Below are 19,137 nucleotides of genomic sequence, written 5' to 3' on the forward strand. Positions count from 1 at the left end.
AGACATTATTTTATTCTGATGGTGTAGAGGGAAGAGGGAATGGCGGTGAAGGGCAGGAGCAAGAGCCCCTACCAAGGCAATGGTCAGATAAGTGGGGCTTGAGCCTGGGCCAAGAAACAAATTTGAGAAAATGTCACAGGCGAATGTAAGGTTCACTAGCCTGGATTCCATGATTTCCAAAGAGACTCCAGACTCAGGTTTTTCCAAAGAAAGTACAGCTTTTATTTCTGGCCAGAAGAAAAGCAGGGTGAACCACTCTCTGTCCGGCTGGCAGAGAAAAGACAGAGAACAGCCACACCCAGAACAGTTTACAACAGCTTTTATACCTTTTTGTCATCAGGAAGCATCTAGGGGGAGGGTCACACACACACACACATACACCCGTGTGCCCATCCTCTAAGGTTGGCATAACATTAACTTCAAGTTCCTAGTCCTCACTTGTTTTGGGGGTCATAAAGCATTGCTAAGTTTTTGGCTAAGAAAACTAACTTATTGCAGAGAATGTGGTTACATAATGTGGTTAGAAGCAAGAGTACGTGCAAAGTTCACGCATGCTCAGGAAACGTGTCCAGGAGTTCTGAAGTGAGACATTAGCTTAACCACATCTTTCCATTTCCTTTCATGCCTCTGATGCATAGCTCTAATGTGTAATGTGTTATTCCTACTTGCAAAAGCATTTTTCTTTCCTTAATACCATCTAGTCTGACCCTCAATAGGTTAGCAAAAGCTTGAAATACAGAAGCAAAATAGGCAGTTATTCCAACCATTCCTTACACAACTGTCAGCCCTTTGAGGTACCAGACTAGGAAACCAAAATTATGAATGCTAATACTACTTTTATTATAAGGTTTCTGTGACAGAACCTTGCAAGACTGAATGTGATTCCTCCCTCCCTTTATCTTCAAGAGAACTAGGGAGGGTCAAATCTGAGACACTTTCTCAAATTACATTTCTGCCTCGGATACAAATTTCTGTTATCTGACCATTGTCCTTGCAGCTCTTCGTCCTGTCCCTCAAGGTTATTCTCACAGGGCACCACAAGGTTACCACAGGGCTCACAAGCAAGCAGCAAACAATACCCTAATCAAGGAACTACCAGAGGAAAAAACAAAACAAACCCCCCACCAACACTGGCAGGGCAGGCCACAGCAGATAAATAGAGAGCAAACCCCATCCCATTTTAGCACTGAAGATGTTACCTTGCCGGGTAATGAAACGTTTGCAGGAAAAGAACCAAGCTCAGAGAACCCCAAGGACTCCACAGTTCAACCCTGAGCTACACATATTCGCCTCCATTGGTTATTCTCACAGTCCATTACATCAAATCCCTCCCTAGTTCGCCTGAAGGTAAAGTGAGGGAGGAGAAAGCACATTCAGACTTTCAAAATTCTGTTACTATAACAATAAAAGTAGTCCTGACCTACACGGTGTTGGTTTCTTAGTTTGGTCTACCTTGTAGAGCTGGCAGGTGGCAAAAACAGCACAGAAGATGCCAGCTTTGTCCTGGATAGCAGAGGACTCAAAAGGGTGCTGGGATTTCAACTGATCTTGAGCCACCTAGGCATCCCAACAGTTGTAGGTGCAATTTGAACATACATACTCTTCATTTGTGCACCTACAGTACTGAATGTAGCCTCAATGATGTCAAAGGCAAAGTTTACACCCAACTTCAAAATGTTTTTGGCACACGTCCAAGGGTGGTGACTTCAATGCCCATGTGCAAGCAGACGGGACAGGCTTGGAAGAAACCCTTGAAAAATGTAGACAGGCAAAGTAACCAAATTCTAGAGAATGTCCATTTCAGATCATCAACGAAAAATGTATGTGTGACGAGAGGTGCTGAATATGAAGAGTTCATTACTTAGGCTGTGCAAAAATTCTCCTTCAGCTACAGTGTGTAAAATGACCGATGGTTCCATCGGCAAAGCAGAACTGGTCAAAAGTGGCCGAACTGGGCGGTAAACAATAATTCTAAATAGCATTAGCAAACCAAAGACTGCTTCATGGTATGGTCATGGAAGAAAAACAAGTTTCTGCAGCACTGAAAACTGGACACATGGATATAAAAGTTGTATACCTACTGCAGAAAACTTAACAGCAATTCCAACAGCTGCATACGCTTCCAAAATGAACTTTCAGAGGAATTCCTAATTCAGTGTCACAGTTGATACAATAAGCAAAGTTTTTGATGGCAGGCAAGGGGTACAGTATGACGAAACCCTCTATGTAACTGACCTCGTGTTTGCTAATGACAGTGCCATAGTTTCAGACAGTGGTGCAGAGGCACGGTCATCTTGCATGACATCATGAACAGGGCCCATTCATATGGCTTGGAAATGCTGACCAACCAAAGGTTTTGATAGCGGATGAAACACACCCTGCTATTGATCTCAACAGAATCGAAATAAAGAAGGTTACCTGGTTCAAATTCCTTGGGTTGTTGTTTCCATCAAAAACAGAAGTACACAGCAAGATTGGATCCATGTGTTTGGATCAATAAACTGGTGCCTGTTGAAGAAACTAAACTTTTCAGTGAAAACAAAGATGCTAATATTTCGGGGACTAATCCTGCTAGACTTGCTATATGATCCGAGACATGGACATTATGAAAAGGAGACCTAAACAAACATGATGTTTTCTCAATGTGCTGCATCTATTGGGAGTCTCCCTACATGACCATCTCAGGAACGAAACCATCAAACTGAGATGCAGTGAACAACCTACAATTGAGGATGAAATACAAAAACACAGTTTAAGATGGTTCAGACATGTACACAGAATGGGAAAACATTGTCTTCTTTACAGACTAATGTGGACAAAGTGACCCATACAGTGGAAGTTCCAATGAACAGCACCAAAGGATATATGGGTGAAGGAAAACCGAAGACTCAATTTAAATGATGAGAGACAAGCAGCCCTCAATTGGAAAACCATTATAAGAGATGTCCATACCCACAGCAATCCTGCTCAGAGGATTTTTGAGGGAATGAGTGCCCTTGAAGACCGCTTAGAAGCTACAACTGGTCCAGAATGCAGGTTGCAGGTGGTGTTGGGCGTGCCTCGGTATGCCCACGTGACACCACTACTCTGCAAGTTGCAGTGATTACTGGTGAGTTTCCAGGTGCAGTTCAAAAGGCTGGTTAATATTGTCAGAAAACGACAGACACGGGTTCGGTTGTCCAGTAGACAGAAGTTTTTATTGGGCACGTTTGCAAAGGTGGGTCCCTCCCGCAGCAATGGAGGAACCCCGAAGCAAGGTCTGACAGGTTTTTATACCCCCTATCTGTCCTCCCCCTCCTACGAGGGCTTGGCTCACAATCTCACCTTTTTTACCGCCCCGGAGCGCCGCTAATTAACCGCAAAACCGCAGACATTCCACTCAATCAGCGCAATACACATTCCAATCCCCACTTGACCCGACAGCCGCCCCCTGCCGTTTCTCTCCACTCTGGTGCGAACGTGCCTCTTGCCTGCAGTCTTTCCTCCCTCCTGCCGCCCCTCTCCACTCTGGTGCGAGTGTGCCTTCTGCCCATCCTCCCTCCTGCCGCCCCCCCAAGGCTGCCCCATGGTGCACAGCGCTCTCCCCTAGCAAACATGGTTCGTTTGAGGCCCTCACTTCTCCCTGCCTTCTCACAATATCCATAAAGCCCTTTATGGCATCGGGCCAGGTTATTTGGGGGATAACCTATCACCCACAGTTTCTGCCCATCCGGTAAGATGGGGCAGAGCCAGTGCCTTTCGGGTCCCTTCAACCAAACAATGCCTTCCGTCAGCATCCAGGAAGTGTGCCTTCTCTATCACAGCCCTGAAATGATATCTCAAGATCCATGTAGCCTGATGTGTTTTTACAAACATGGCAGGTAGAGTGCTTGTGAAGCCCTGGGGGGGGGGCGGTTGGTGGTGGTGGGGAGCTTGGGATATGGGATATGGTTGTCTAGGTGCTTCAGTGTTCTCTTTATTATTTTAACCAAGGATAAAGCTCTCTCCACCATTATCAGTCTCTGCCAAAGTTCTGTGAAGAAGCATTAAAAGTTGGGTACGTGTAGCTTGGAGAAGACTAAGGGAAGACATGACAGCTGTCTTCAAATATGCAAAAGGATATTAGAAGAAAAAGGAGTAGATTTCCAATGGGCTGGATTATAATTAATGTAATGAGATTGCACAGCTGTTGTTTTTGGCAAAACTTAGGAGAAATTTTCTAACGATAAGAATAGCATAAGAGTGGAATCTCAGAAGGTGGTGAGTTTTCCTTTGTTGGAGTTCTTGAAGTAGATTTGCATCTTTCACTGAGGAACCTGTGTTGAGAGAATGTTAACTACATGAATCCAAGGTCCTTTTGGTAGGCAGGCAGGCAGGAGGGCAGATCATGAACTGATAACGATTTTGGCCCAAGAACCACGAACAGCACCAGACAGTAAGTTTGACAGCCATACTTGTGTTCATGCTTTCACATCATACTTATAAATACATACACACCCTCTTTTACAGAAACCTCAGCTGATCTCTGAGGCTTTTGTCTTTTGAAGAAATGGATCTTGTAGCTTTTGTCTTTAATAGCAGTTTGATCTACAGTTCAAGAATGAGTTTAATTCATCCCAAGAACAAATGGGTGGATTTCTGCAGATCAATTCTCTTTCAAAGGAACAAAAGCTGGCCACATTGTTTATCTGGTCCCTTGGTTATGCTCTTCCACACTCTCATGTCTGCTGGCTCCCACAAAGCAGATACTTTGATTACAGAGTTTATACTGTACTGAGACATCATGGTCTCAGCCAATTGACTTTCTTCTTGTGAATGTTCTATGATGTCATGCTTGCTCAACAACGGAACTTTCAGATGTGTTCCTTCTGTTACTACAGTTGGCAGTTGCCAGTTAGCTTAGCAAACGTTTGTCTTTCTAATATGTATTCTTTTTTTCTTTTATAAATGGATAAGTTTAGAATTATTTCAGTTCTCATAAGAGTTACCTCTTTTATCGTCATAAGTGTAGCTGTCATATTGTATTTTTTTGGCAAATTAATCTATGAGGTAATACGTATAACTCTGTTTTACACTATTATTTTATCTGTGTTAGCTCTAGCTAAATGCTGTTTTTGGGGGGGAAACTTCAGAGTTGTTAGAAAGCTTGCCAGATTTATAAAGAGCTATTCACTTGGAGATAAGTCAACACTGCCACCAGACCACCAGGAGGAGACAAAGAAAGATAATTTGGTATTTCAAATTATGCCCTGTAAATATGGAAATTAAATGTTCTTAAGATATTATTTTGAAATCCAAAATGAGTCTTGAGACAGTATGGATTGTATCCACGCTACCATTTGTAATACTTAATGAATTCTCCTCCTCTTCCTAGTTGGTTTCCCACTAGCGTTCCAATTCAGTTGGTCTGCCCTCAGGTGTTCAAAATGTCTTCTTTTGGCAGGTCTGTGTCCCAAAAGGAAAGGAAAGGAGAAGAAATGAAAGTGAGTAACCAACCATCTTCTTTATGTGAGAACCTGCAGCAGGAATGAGGATAGAAGGGCAATCCTTCCTCTGAACCACACCTGACCCTTCCTGTTTTTAAAAAGCCTCCTTGACATTTTTAGGAAGAGGAAATGGGGAAGAGAAAACTGCAAGATTTGCCTGTTAAGAAATACCCAGGCCACTCCAGAATGACAGTCTTTGGGAGAGATAGGCTCTGAACTCCCTTTACGTTAATGGCGAAAACATGCACAAGAACAAGCTATGGATATATGAGATTTTAGAGCAGACCAACATCAGCATGGAGATGCTTTATACAGCTCTTCTAGGCCTACCACTCTCCTTCCAGCACTGTCTAAAATACAGTGCCATGTAGAGTGTTGTTTTTTTTTAATGAGAAATTTAATTGCAGTGTCATGTCATTACGGAATCAGCTATTCTCTCTTTTTCTTCTCAGATACCCAGGTACAAGTGACACCTAGTAGAAATGAATGTTCATCTCTCAAAAATAAGGTAATATTGCTGTAAGCCACCATAAACCATACATATCTATGACCAGGAGATATCTTCTTTGAGAAACCACAATAGCTTTGGGCAAAGTGTCGCACAATACCTTACAGCCACACTTGAATTTGCACTCAGAAATAAATCATGGACTGCCTTCAAAACACACCATTCCTCTAACGCAGTGTTGTCCAAACTTGGCCACTTTACAAACATGGCTGGCTGGGGAATTCTGGGAGTTGAAGTCCACTCACCTTAAAGTGGCCAAGTTTGGACAACACTGCTCTAACATATTATAAAAGACCCTTTCCACATGCGACAAATGCAGCACTTTGATGTTGGTCCCCAGCTACAAGGCTTGGAAGCTGAGTTGATTAACCATCAGCTCACCTCCTCCTCCAGAAGAAATGCAGTGGTGACAGTTCTGGAACTGCAGAGCAGGTGGTTTTCTCATTGATGGAAACTCCTGTCTTGTTCTGCCTCCTAGCTTTTGGGATTTCCCCCTCCTGTAGTCAATATTTATTTATATTTATTTATATTTCAAATTTAGTCACCGCCCATCTCACTCAAAGATCGACTCTGGGCAGTTGACAATAAAACAAGAATAAATACGAATTAAAATATAATAAAAAGAATGAATGAATGAATGAATGAATGAATGAATGAATGAATGAATGAATACATAAATAATTCCAAAGCATAGATGGTAAATAAGATGTTCTTGATCTACGGGAGAATCTTCACGGTGCTAACCATGACGTTAGCACTGTGTTAGCACCGTGAAGTTGGCAGAGTCAGGTCTTTACCCCTTTCTGGAAAGCTTGGAGAATGGGGGCCTTCCTCACCTCTGGGGGAAGAATGTTCCATAGGGCAGGGGCAACGACCAAGAAGGCTCTCTTCCTGGGTCCTGTCAAAGTTAATATTGTTTAGAAAAATCTATTTAGAGCTAGAGGATTAATTTTTTACTCTTTTCAGATTTTTACAAATAGAGGGAAGGGCAGCAAAATAATTATTCTCAGCAGCTTCATGTGTAATCGACCTGTTCAAGGATTGCTGCTATATATCTAAATTCACCATACTTTGTTCCAACTAAAAATGTTAACTTTTTGCTTAGAGAGGCCATGTATAAATTCAGTAGAAAACTGGGACATGAAGATGTTACAACATAACCTTGATAATAGAGTGATATAGTTAACTTCCTTTTCAAAAAATAGCTTTCGAGTCCAAGCATTTTGCCAGAACTACTTTAGAGCAAATGGGCAGGATGCAGCCCAAGCACACTGCAACTCGGTATGACCCCAACCAAGGATAAAGCTCTCTCCACCATTATCAGTCTCTGCCAAAGTTCTGTGAAGAAGCATTAAAAGTTGGGTACGTGTAGCTTGGAGAAGACTAAGGGAAGACATGACAGCTGTCTTCAAATATGCAAAAGGATATTAGAAGAAAAAGGAGTAGATTTCCAATGTCATTAATCTCATAATTAATGTAATGAGATTGCACAGCTGTTGTTTTTGGCAAAACTTAGGAGAAATTTTCTAACGATAAGAATAGCATAAGAGTGGAATCTCAGAAGGTGGTGAGTTTTCCTTTGTTGGAGTTCTTGAAGTAGATTTGCATCTTTCACTGAGGAACCTGTGTTGAGAGAATGTTAACTACATGAATCCAAGGTCCTTTTGGTAGGCAGGCAGGCAGGCAGGAGGGCAGATCATGAACTGATAACGATTTTGGCCCAAGAACCACGAACAGCACCAGACAGTAAGTTTGACAGCCATACTTGTGTTCATGCTTTCACATCATACTTATAAATACATACACACCCTCTTTTACAGAAACCTCAGCTGATCTCTGAGGCTTTTGTCTTTTGAAGAAATGGGTCTTGTAGCTTTTGTCTTTAATAGCAGTTTGATCTACAGTTCAAGAATGAGTTTAATTCATCCGAAGAACAAATGGGTAGATTTCTGCAGATCAATTCTCTTTCAAAGGAACAAAAGCTGGCCACATTGTTTATCTGGTCCCTTGGTTATGCTTAGTTTAGAATTATTTCAGTTCTGATAAGAGTTAGCTCTTTTATTGTGATAAGCGTAGGAGTCATATTGTATTTTTTTGGCAAATAAATCTATGAGGTAATACGTATAACTCTGTTTTACACTATTATTTTATCTGTGTTAGCTCTAGCTAAATGCTGTTTTTGGGGGGGAAACTTTAGAGTTGTTAGAAAGCTTGCCAGATTTATAAAGAGCTATTCACTTGGAGATAACTGCCACCAGACCACCAGGAGGAGACAAAGAAAGATAATTTGGTATTTCAAATTATGCCCTGTAACTATGGAAATTAAATGTTCTTAAGATATTATTTTGAAATCCAAAATGAGTCTTGAGACAGTATGGATTGTATCCACGCTACCATTTGTAATACTTAATGAATTCTCCTCCTCTTCCTAGTTGGTTTCCCACTAGCGTTCCAATTCAGTTGGTCTGCCCTCAGGTGTTCAAAATGTCTTCTTTTGGCAGGTCTGCGTCCCAAAAGGAAAGGAAAGGAGAAGCAACGAAAGTGAGTAACCAACCATCTTCTTTATGTGAGAACCTGCAGCAGGAATGGGGATAGAAGGGCAATCCTTCCTCTGAACCACACCTGACCCTTCCTGTTTTTAAAAAGCCTCCTTGACATTTTTAGGAAGAGGAAATGGGGAAGAGAAAACTGCAAGATTTGCCTGTTAAGAAATACCCAGGCCACTTCAGAATGACAGTCTTTGGGAGATTTGACAAAATAGTATGATTTGACTTTGGGGGTCAGTGATAAAAAAGTTGAAATACGATTTTTTAAGATATCTTAAAATTTCTTATAACTTTCATTGTTAAAATGTTTCTGAGTTTAGTGGGTAAAAGTAACAATGCTGTTTTAATGAATATGGTTCTGTTTTGCCATTTACATATATTTATGATTTCAGGGCCTGCTTTTCTTAGTTTACAAAGGTAGTTCTTTGCACTGCAAAAGGGTCTGTTTCCGGTGTGCATTCTGCTGAGAAGACATCTTGACACTGCAGTTTAAATGGACTGTGCCATTTGTAATCACCAGTCTTAAATTTCTGTATAGTTGGTGGCTTAATATTATTTTAATAACACAAATATTTTTCTTTAAACTTGTTCAGATGAGAAAATCGTAGAAGGAATTCATGGGCTTCAGATGAAAGTGGAAGATTATGATGTTGTTAAAATAATTGGAAGAGGTGCATTTGGTGAAGTACAGCTGGTAAGAACTTAGAATCAACATAAGGCTATTGGGTTTCCATTATTTTATTTATTTGTTTATTTTTTGGAATAATGTTTTTCTTTATGGTCACACTGCTTCATATTAACCTGCCACAAGATCCTCGGCATCATGGGTAGTCTCAAAATAGTGTAAATAAAATGAATGAATGAATAAAGTAAATTGAAACATAAGCAAGTATGGCACATTTCCAGCAAATAAATAGTGGAGCAAAACCTCATTTAATTTATATTGATAAGGTATGAGCTAATTATGAATTACCAAGGGGTTACTAGAAAGCTTAGTGAAGATTACGGAAAAGCAAATGGCCACTTAAAAAAACAGCACATTTCTTGATAATTAGGGAGACAGATAAAAGAAAGTATGACTTCATGCAGTGCATAATTAACATAGAATCCCTTACAAGATTTAAGGATGGCCAACAACCTTGCTAGATTGGATAAATTGTGGGGTGATTAGGCAATTAATGGCATCGTGCCATGATGATTGCGTATTACCTCCGGTAATGGAAGCATTGATTGTTGATTCCAGTTATGGGGAGTTAGAATATTAGTGTGTTTGTGTGTTCCTGTTTTGCTTTTGGGTTCGTGTTGGCATTTTGTTGGCCATTATGGAAATAAACTGTTGGACAAGAGAGGTCTGTGGTCCAATTCAGCATGGCTGTTTTTATATTTTTATGTAAGGGATTAGTAAGTCAGAGTGGTATTATTAGACATAACAAGTTTTTGAGACATTAATATTACACAGTATATTGCCAGAATTCTTCAGAATGAGGCATATGCGAATGTGTGCTGTTCTGATTGTTTCTGCTTCTTACTCTGGTTTCCCTTGAGAGGAATTCCTCCTTCATACAGAAGAATGGAGCTGTCCAGTCTCTTAGCTTCCCTACTAGTAGGAGGAGGTAACAGGAGACATTAGAGCAACATACATGAGCACATTCCTCAGTCACTGGTAATGATTTTTGATCCATCAGTACGCTAATGAATTGACCACTTCATCACATGGCTGAAAGATGCATATGTATTGAAACTATTTGGGGCTTTAATTTAAGGGGTCCATCAAAAGGGCCAAATTCTGACTATTAAGCATGCAGAAGAGTTCTCTGTTCTAAAGATGGTGCCAACACATACAGTTCTTGTTATTTGGGGATTATAAATTTTATATACATGGTAGTATAGACTGGTGTGAAACATTTAAATGCTATAATAAATGGCTTGAAGAATGGGATTTCTCTAGAAACTCTGTCTGTTTCTCATCTTTTCTCCTTCCCATGGGGGCATAGGGTGGAATGGACACAGAAACAGGTTAAATGGATGCTAGATCTGCCCTCAACTTCTCGGTGATGGCACCAATCCTGATTGTCCACCATGGACTTTTATTTTACTCTGTAATAACTGGTTTAAAAAAGGTGGGGAGGGGGTGGCTGATCATCCTGTGAAACAGTACAAGTGAATTCCCTTTGGCTGTTGACCTAATCATAATTTCTTTCTGAAAGTTCTACCCTTCAGATTTCTAGTTCCTTAATCCTATGTCTTGAAGGCTGTTGATTTTCAGCATTCAGATAAACTTAGAGAACTATACTTTGTTATTTATTAATGATCCACTATATCCAAGTTTCTATATTATTCTTTAAATCCTGCTATAAAATAACCTATTATTTTTTTAACAGGTTCGCCATAAAATAACACAGAAAGCTTATGCCATGAAGCTTCTAAGTAAATTTGAAATGCTCAAAAGGTCAGATTTGGCTTTTTTCTGGGAAGAGAGAGATATAATGGCCTTTGCCAACAGTCCATGGGTAGTTCAGGTATGGATATTTCTTGTGTACAGAGGTCAGTGGTAATTTAAGGGAAATGTAAATAAACAGGGAACCTATAAATAGATGAAATAGTCATCCTTATGTGATGATACTTCATGAGTTTAGAATTTGATATAAATATGTAGTAAGTTGCTCATACTGATATAATTTATTGATTTTAAATATATACATTTCTCTGTACTGCTAGTTCTTTGAAAAACAATCCTTCCATTAGTTCTGGAATTCAGGAATCTCCTACCCATTCAAAAATCATATCAAGATGAGTTATGGTAGCCCATGCAGTAAACTAACATTTTTACTTAAGAAAGAGGAAAATAAGGCTTGGAACAAGGGAAAATTTAACATTTCCGCTGGTAGGAAGAAACTTGTATTGAAACATAAAGCTCAAAGCTATAATTATGACATGGGTTCTTATCTAATATGCTTCTGAATGGCTGTCACTTTCCATCCTGTCCGGTGATTGATGTAGTTACTGCTTCATACACAGGGAAGAAATTTGTTGATAATACTATACTTTATTTTCTGCTGAAATGTTTAGTGGCACATAACACATTTATTTCATTGGTGGGTAAACTGAATTATTCTGGAACTCATAAAACCTTTTAACAATGGTCATACCTTACCAAAATTATTCTTTAAAGGTTTAAGAGGAAAAAGCTTCAAATCCACTGTGATTCTTTTGCTGAATATTTAACAGTTTGGCAGTCTTCAGAACTGTTCTTCCTTTTGGAAACAGCTTTTTAGTGCCTTTCAAGATGACCGATACCTATACATGGTAATGGAATACATGCCAGGTGGTGATCTTGTCAACCTCATGAGCAATTATGATGTGCCTGAGAAGTGGGCCAAATTTTTCACAGCTGAAGTGGTCCTTGCTCTCGATGCAATTCATTCCATGGGCTTGATACACAGAGATGTGAAACCTGATAATATGCTTTTGGATAAATATGGACATCTGAAGCTTGCAGATTTTGGTACTTGTATGAAAATGGATGACGTACGTATGTGGGTCATCGTGTATGTTTCTAAAAAAGTGTGTACAGTCCAAAGAATCCCATTGTTATTGGGCAGCATATGAATATTAGTAATGAGATTTTAATTATGCCATAGTTAATACTGAATATAATGTAGTGGCTGAGATACTTGGCTATGAAGATTTGTGATTTAGTCCTTATTACTGTTGTAAATTAACTTGGGTTCCTCAACCAAGCTACTGTCTCTCAGCTGTAGCCTTCTGTCTGTAGTCTGTAACATGAAACTTCTCTATGGGATTGTTGTAAGGGCTGTTGAAATTGCATTTGTCTGTTGCTTGAGTGTGCCTCTAACACATTAAGTATTTTTGATAGGACAGAGCGAGGTATTGGTTTAAGATACTTGCTCAGCATTCCATCTGTTTGTTTGTAACATTGAGACTGAACTGCATGTTTGGAATATCATTCTGGACTGCAAATTGATTCAGTCTCACACCTGCTTTCAAAAGAGGTAGGAAAATGTAAAATGTATTATAATGCAATCATCTGCTTTGAAAATTAAAAGAGAGCTAAAGTTGATGTGCAGATGTATAAAGTTGATGAGTTAGGTCATAATTCTGTGGTTCAAGTTTATAGAACAGGTGTAACCCAAATCTGTTTAAGGAAGGCGGATAACATGTCCCTGCGCTGTAATGTACCATGCTGCAAAGTACTAACTTTGTCTTTGTTGTGCTATCAGTACTGGTTGTAAGGAAAGGCTTATCAAATGCTCTACTTTCTCTGTTATTAGTTTTCAACATGCCCTAAAGAATAACGACATTCAAAACAGGCAGTGTTTCTGTGATGATCCAGTGATTGCACATAGCAGTATTTCTCACTTAGGTTTCTTTCAGAGTTGTTTGATCTGTAGCTGTTTTTCAGATTTTCCTGATTTTCAGAAGGAACCTTTTAAACGTAAGGAGTGTCTATAGTGAGGCAGAAGGAGAGGGTAGGGGAGGAGACTTGAAAATGCTATGTGTGGCCCTTGAAACCATGGTTTATGTTCCTTACCGAACAAGTTTCTGTTTAGGATTGCCAACAGATTGAAATATGTTGAAATGACTAAAAAAAATTATTTACTGTCCAATACCAAGTCATAGAATTTAAAGAAACACAGCACTCTATCTATCTGAGAATCCCTAAAAAGCTAACATTGCATAGAAGGGTCCAAATGGTTCCTATAAACTAAGGCTATAAATAAAAATGTTGCTACTACCTTCAAAACACCTGGACATTGGTCATTTAATAAGAATACCTCAGTCTCCTCATCATGAGTGGAGTTTATCAGACTAAAGAGTGGATATATTGGCTGTAATCGCTAATTCGTGTGCAGTGGGCACTTTAAAAGGATGCATGCACATGTCATCATTCCCCCATGCTCATGCTCAGTTGTATTTTAACTGCAGAAATAACTTAAAGAAAATAGCTACTGCTGCTCATGATGACAGAAAACCATACTCCTCACTAGAGCAAACCCTTTTCTGTATAAATGAGAAATTGTTACTATGTCAAAGGTCCCCAAACTCTTCAGCTCATCGACACCTTCGTGAAGTTTCAGATTGTTCATCGACCCCCACACATTTGTTATATGAAAATAATTTAATAAATACAACTTTAACTAATAGTACTATGAATAATGATAATGATAATAATAATAATAATAATAATAAAGATCAAAGTTTCTAATAGCTGAAAGGCAGTTAACAAGCAATTTCCAAAAGTGATTAGAAGAGGAAGTGTGCAAACTTTGTGTCCTTTCAAAGGCGCCAACCGCGGTTTGAGCAAGATGGCTATTTTGTCGTCTCCCAGCGCTCTAAACCTGCTGGAGACCACTGCCTTGTGGTCACCTCACGAAGAGCAGCTGTCTGGAGCATTTGTGGGCGATCGCAAGTTCTCTCCTTGTCCAGAGAGGAATTATCAAAGAGTTGGTCTACTCACTGGCTCTTCATACCATTGCGGTTGTCAGCTCCGCTTTTCAAAGCCGTCTTCAACCCACCATTTCTTCCTCCAGAACGGATATCATCTTGGATGTAAGAACGAAGGATCTTACATGCACATATAGAAGGATAACAGGATGGGGAAGGATCTTGAAAAGTATACATACACAAACTCTGTAATCAAAATAGACCTGATTTCAGTATTTTTAAAATCTCCTTCATAAATGCTTGCTGATTAATAAAAGCAATAACTGTCATGTATTTACTAGTCAGAAGCAACCCTTAGCATCCCCTAGTGGTTTTTCAGTTTATTTTAAAATTAAAATTAACCAAATAGTTCTAGTTGGAATAGAATATTCTTACCATTTGAATTAGTTAGACTGGAATATGTAAGTTCTGATTTGTAAATATTGTTCTAAGATAAAGACATTGTTACTTGCCTGTTATGTTTATTGAAGCAATCAGTGAACTTTATACAGTGGATGGATTTTTGTTTTCTTTTGCTTTTATAAATTATGAAAATATTTAATCATGGCACTTTCGGCAGAAAATTGGGCATAATTTTGGAAAGGCTTAACGTATCTAAAAATCCAAAGACCCCCTCTCCCAAATCAGCAGAAATCCCATCCTTGGTGCTCTGGGTATATCATGATCTCATGATCCTTGGTTGCCAGAAATATGGCTCTCAACTGTGAAAACATTTCCTGCCTGGTGAGAGAATATATTAGATTTTTATCTATATGCTACTAAAACTCTCATGTTTATGTGTAACCTTTAACTGGGCGAAACAGTGCATCGTAGGGCAAAGCAGTGGAATTGAAATTTGACAAATTTTATAAAAACATTTTATGACATAAAATGCAATAAAACATTTCCTGTGATCAACTCCTGATGTTTGACTGCTATACAGTTCAACATGGGCTGCTTTCAAGGCAGATACATCTCTGAATATCTCCCTGAATTTTTAAGAACTTTTCAAGTACATTAGACATTCTGCCATGTTGAAGGCATTGAGGAATCTGGGAAGGAAATATCTCTGAAATGATGACCCAACAGGTCATGGGTTGTCTAGTCTCCAATAAATGCTTCAAAGATTTTATAAATTACATAGTTCTTTATGGCTGACCTTGTTAAAAGGAAGTTATGATCCCACAAATCAGAGAGTACTATGCATCCATTAAAATATAGAAGGAAAAAGATATTTTTATACTTGAACCAATTTTGAAAAGAAGTGAGTACACCAAAACTTCATTGCTAGTACAGATACCGGTTTCCCCAAAAAAATGCTACTAGAGCATGTTGAAACTAATAGATAACAAAGATGCTTGTTATATGGGACAAGTAATTGGTTAGGCCTAATTAGAGAAGATCCTCTTTCTAAAAGCTTATTTTAAACTTTCATACTTTTTAAATTGTGGTTCACATTTGGATAGAAATGCAAGCAGTCCCTCTGGCTAGAGCAAAATAAATTATACCAATTCCATTGGCTCCATTTCACGGACTGTGCCATGCTACAGTTCTGTCTTCATTTGCTAGGTGAAAAGTAAAATATAGATACAGGATTGATTGTTGTTTAGACTTGTACTTTGTTCTTCCACAGAAGAGCTAGCAATGCTTAAATATATTTTTATAAGCAGGCATCCTCCCAGTAAGTGAGTAAACTTGCTCCATTTAAGCAGTAGAACTTCTTGTCACCTGAGCCTTTCTCGGAACGTAACAATTTTCTTCCTAACAATTCTTTTGCATCCCTTTCATGGCTGACCGTTTAAGCTCCATACCTTCCTAAAGTAGTTTTGCAGAACCCTAAATGCATAAATGGTTACTGTAGTAAGTTTAGATTATAGTCATAATAGTATTTCTTTATAGATTTTTCCCTTGACTCTTCTAAACAGCGTGGTAAAATTATGCAGAATCCTACCCCTCCTTCCACAGCCCAACTCTCCCTCTGTCTAGTCTAACGATATAACATGGGAGCTGGTAATGTGATGTTGATGTGAGCAAATACACCCACACCTCTAGCCTCAACAGAAGCTAAAGGTCAACTTTAAAGCCATCACCATCTTATGCATCCTTAGGGATATCTTTAGCAGAGAAACAATATGAGAAGAGTTTTCACAGTGCATTGGTATACGTGTAGACAGTGCTGACCACTATCTTTAGGATTTGTGAACTACGTTTTGTAAATTAGAATGTATTTCTAGCAACTATATCTTACCTTTTTGCTGTTACATGGGGGTGGGGATGTCTTAATTTATCCCAGAACAACAGACCCAAGGTAGGTTGAACTAAAACAGAATGAGCACTCCAAGTTATCCAGTGAATTCTGAGGACCAATAAATTCACACGCAAGATAGCTAGTAAACATTTTTTAATATGGACACCAAAGTGTTTTAATGAAATATGTATTTAATATAAAATGTATGCTATACAGGTAGTCCTCACTTAATGGCCACAGTTGGAACCAGAATTTAGGTCGCTAAGTGATGTGGTCATTAAGTGAATCCTCACATGACTGGTCCCAATTTTACAACCTTTTTTGCAATGGTCGTTAAGCGAATCACGTGATTGTTAAGTGAATCATGCAGTTCCCCATTGATTTTGCTTGCTGGAAGCCAGCTGGGAAGGTCACGCACGAATGGCAATCGTGTGACCCTGGGACACTGCAACCGTCATAACTATGAGCTGATTGCCAAGCGCCTGGATCACAATCACATTACTGTGGGGGTGCTGCAATGGTCATAACTTCAGGCACAGATTGTAAGTCACTTTTTTAGCATTGTCATAACTTTGAATGGTCACTAAGCACTCACTAAACGAGGACTACTTGTATATGTATAAATTTTGTCCATTTTATGCAGGGGAGGGTAGTCTGTGGGCTCCATTTGAGTCATTCAAGCACCATTGTTCCTGCATTAGAACACCCCCAGAATCTGCCACTGAAATTTAGTAGTAAGTTTTGGTGCCCAGTTATGTGGTTTGCAAAATAGGTGTGCTTAACCACTCAAGGAATTCATCTCACAATTTTGCACTTTAACCCTTCCACGTGAAAAAATACCTGAAATCCCCTCCTTCCAGTGAAATTATGGAGCCATAAGTCATGCTCTTTGAAGATCTTGAAGCCCTTTTTAAAATGAAAGTGTATCCTCAGCCAAAAAAAAAATAATTGTCACGCTGCTTTAAGAATTTTGCTTAGAAAGTAATGGTTATGTGTTACTATACACTTAACTGTGGTTTCTTGGAGCAGCACAACTTGTTAAATAAGGTTTATAGTTGACTTAAGTATGCTAAAATTAACCACATTTTAAAGTGGCATTTAATTAGTAGCAGACACAAAAGCATCTTATCTCTAACCCTTGTGGATATGAAGAAAGGAAGGGTAACATATAACCTTCAGGCTTCTGTCTACATAAAGTCATTGTAATGAGTGAAGGGCATTATTTTGATACACAATTTTATATTCTATATATACACAATTCTATATTTTATATATATACAGTATATATATATGCTTCACATAATGTTTAATCATACCTGTAACAGTGCACTCTATTTTATTTCTAAAGGGTTAACTTGCTTTTGCTTTGTAAAGAGCACTGGCTTCTTCTTCTCCCCCCCCCTTATCTCTTTGCTGAATGCCCGATTGTCTTCGAATAAGCAATTAGCTGAATACAAGTTGTTTGTTTTACCAAGTTTGCAACAGTCGTGGGGCCCTGCATTCCAGAGAGAGATAAGAAAAATCTTGTATGCCATTCTCTTGGGAACCAGAAGAAAAAGTTACATTTATGTTTACCTTCCTAAGAACCACCTTTCACTTGCTCAGACCGTCCCAAAAATCCCTTGTATGGGTATGAGGGGATGTACTATCTGATTACAGATTTACATGTCTATAAAGTTTCTGATGTTTGTGTTGTGAGGTGTGATTTCATCAACATCTCTTCTGAATGTGTTGATTGGGGTCACCCAGCTGTGTCTTGATCAAAATACATCTGTTATCTTAAAGAAGCCTCGTCTCAAGTCTTTTTATTTGGCTTTATTGAGACTTGGGAAATAAAAGGTGCCATACATGAGCTTAAACTATTTGAATAAGCCAAGCTAAACTAGGGTGTCACTGGGCTTGTTCCAGTGATGTTAAGACAATCAGAATTTCCAATCTGTTAATAAATTATTATTCATTTACAGTGGTGCTTAGAAATTTATGAACCTTTTTGAATTTTCAATGTTTCTGCATCAATGTGCCCTAAAATGTGGTCCATTCTCCACATAAGTCCTAAAACTAGATAAAGAGAACCCAATTAAGCAAACGAGTCTAAAACATTATACTTGTTCATTTATTTATTGAGGCAAATGATCCAAAGTGACATTTGTGCGTGGCAAAAGTAAGTGAACCTCTAGGATTATCAGTTCATTTGAAGGGGAAATTAGAGTCCGGTGTTTCAATCAGTGGGATGATAGTCAGATGTGAGTGTGGGAGGTCCTGCCTTATTTAAAGAACAGAATTCTTGACCTTTAGCTTCAATTTCATCTGTGAGGAATGGATCGTGTTTTAGGTCAAATGGATGCAGAAGTACTGGAAATTCAAAAGGGTTCAAAACCTTTTAAGCACCACTGTAAACTATGAACAAATGTATTACAGTTTCATCATCTTCTTGCGTGTTGGAGATGGACTGGAGCTTTTGAGGATTTATTTATTTATTATTAAATTTATATGGCTGCCTATCTCATATATGTGACTCTAGGTGGCTGATAGTTAAAACAGGTTAAAAACAGAATAAAAACAAAATACTTAAAAACATAAATAACTTAAAAAGTAACAACCAAGAAACTCCTAGCATTCCACAATCAATATAACCCAGAAATGGGTTCACCCAGAGCTGCAGAGCTCCAGGCAGAGCCAAGGTTTTAGTGCCTTGCAAAGGCCAGTAGGATCAGAGCAAGTCTGACCTCAAGGGGCAATAATGTTCCAAAGGGTGGGTGCCATGGCAGAAAAGGCCCTCTTCCTGGGACCCAGAGCATGCTTCTCCTGCCGGATCTTAACAGGACGGGTGGAAGCCCCTGGGGAGAGATGGTCCTGCAGGTAGCCTGGCTCCAAGCCGTGAAGGGCTTTAAAGATGTTTAAACTGCACCCAGAAGCATAACGGTA

General features: G+C 39.0%; 1 protein-coding gene across 1 annotated transcript in view; it reads left to right on the plus strand.

The window, feature by feature from the left end:
- The first annotated feature begins 2,986 nt into the window (after positions 1–2,986).
- The window catches only part of LOC103065877 (rho-associated protein kinase 2-like), a 40,541-nt gene continuing 24,390 nt past the window's right edge, over positions 2,987–19,137 (plus strand). The window contains exons 1-6 of the mRNA XM_088150089.1: positions 2,987–3,063; positions 5,423–5,462; positions 8,475–8,514; positions 9,113–9,213; positions 10,901–11,038; positions 11,787–12,047. Coding sequence (XP_088006215.1) covers positions 2,987–3,063; positions 5,423–5,462; positions 8,475–8,514; positions 9,113–9,213; positions 10,901–11,038; positions 11,787–12,047 — 657 coding nt within the window. The remainder of the gene's footprint in view (positions 3,064–5,422; positions 5,463–8,474; positions 8,515–9,112; positions 9,214–10,900; positions 11,039–11,786; positions 12,048–19,137) is intronic.

Source organism: Python bivittatus, unplaced genomic scaffold, assembly GCF_059951505.1.
Source record: "Python bivittatus isolate LINGU-HERP-01145 unplaced genomic scaffold, Pbiv_v1 ctg000020_np1212, whole genome shotgun sequence".
NCBI classification, from domain to species: Eukaryota; Metazoa; Chordata; class Lepidosauria; order Squamata; family Pythonidae; genus Python; species Python bivittatus.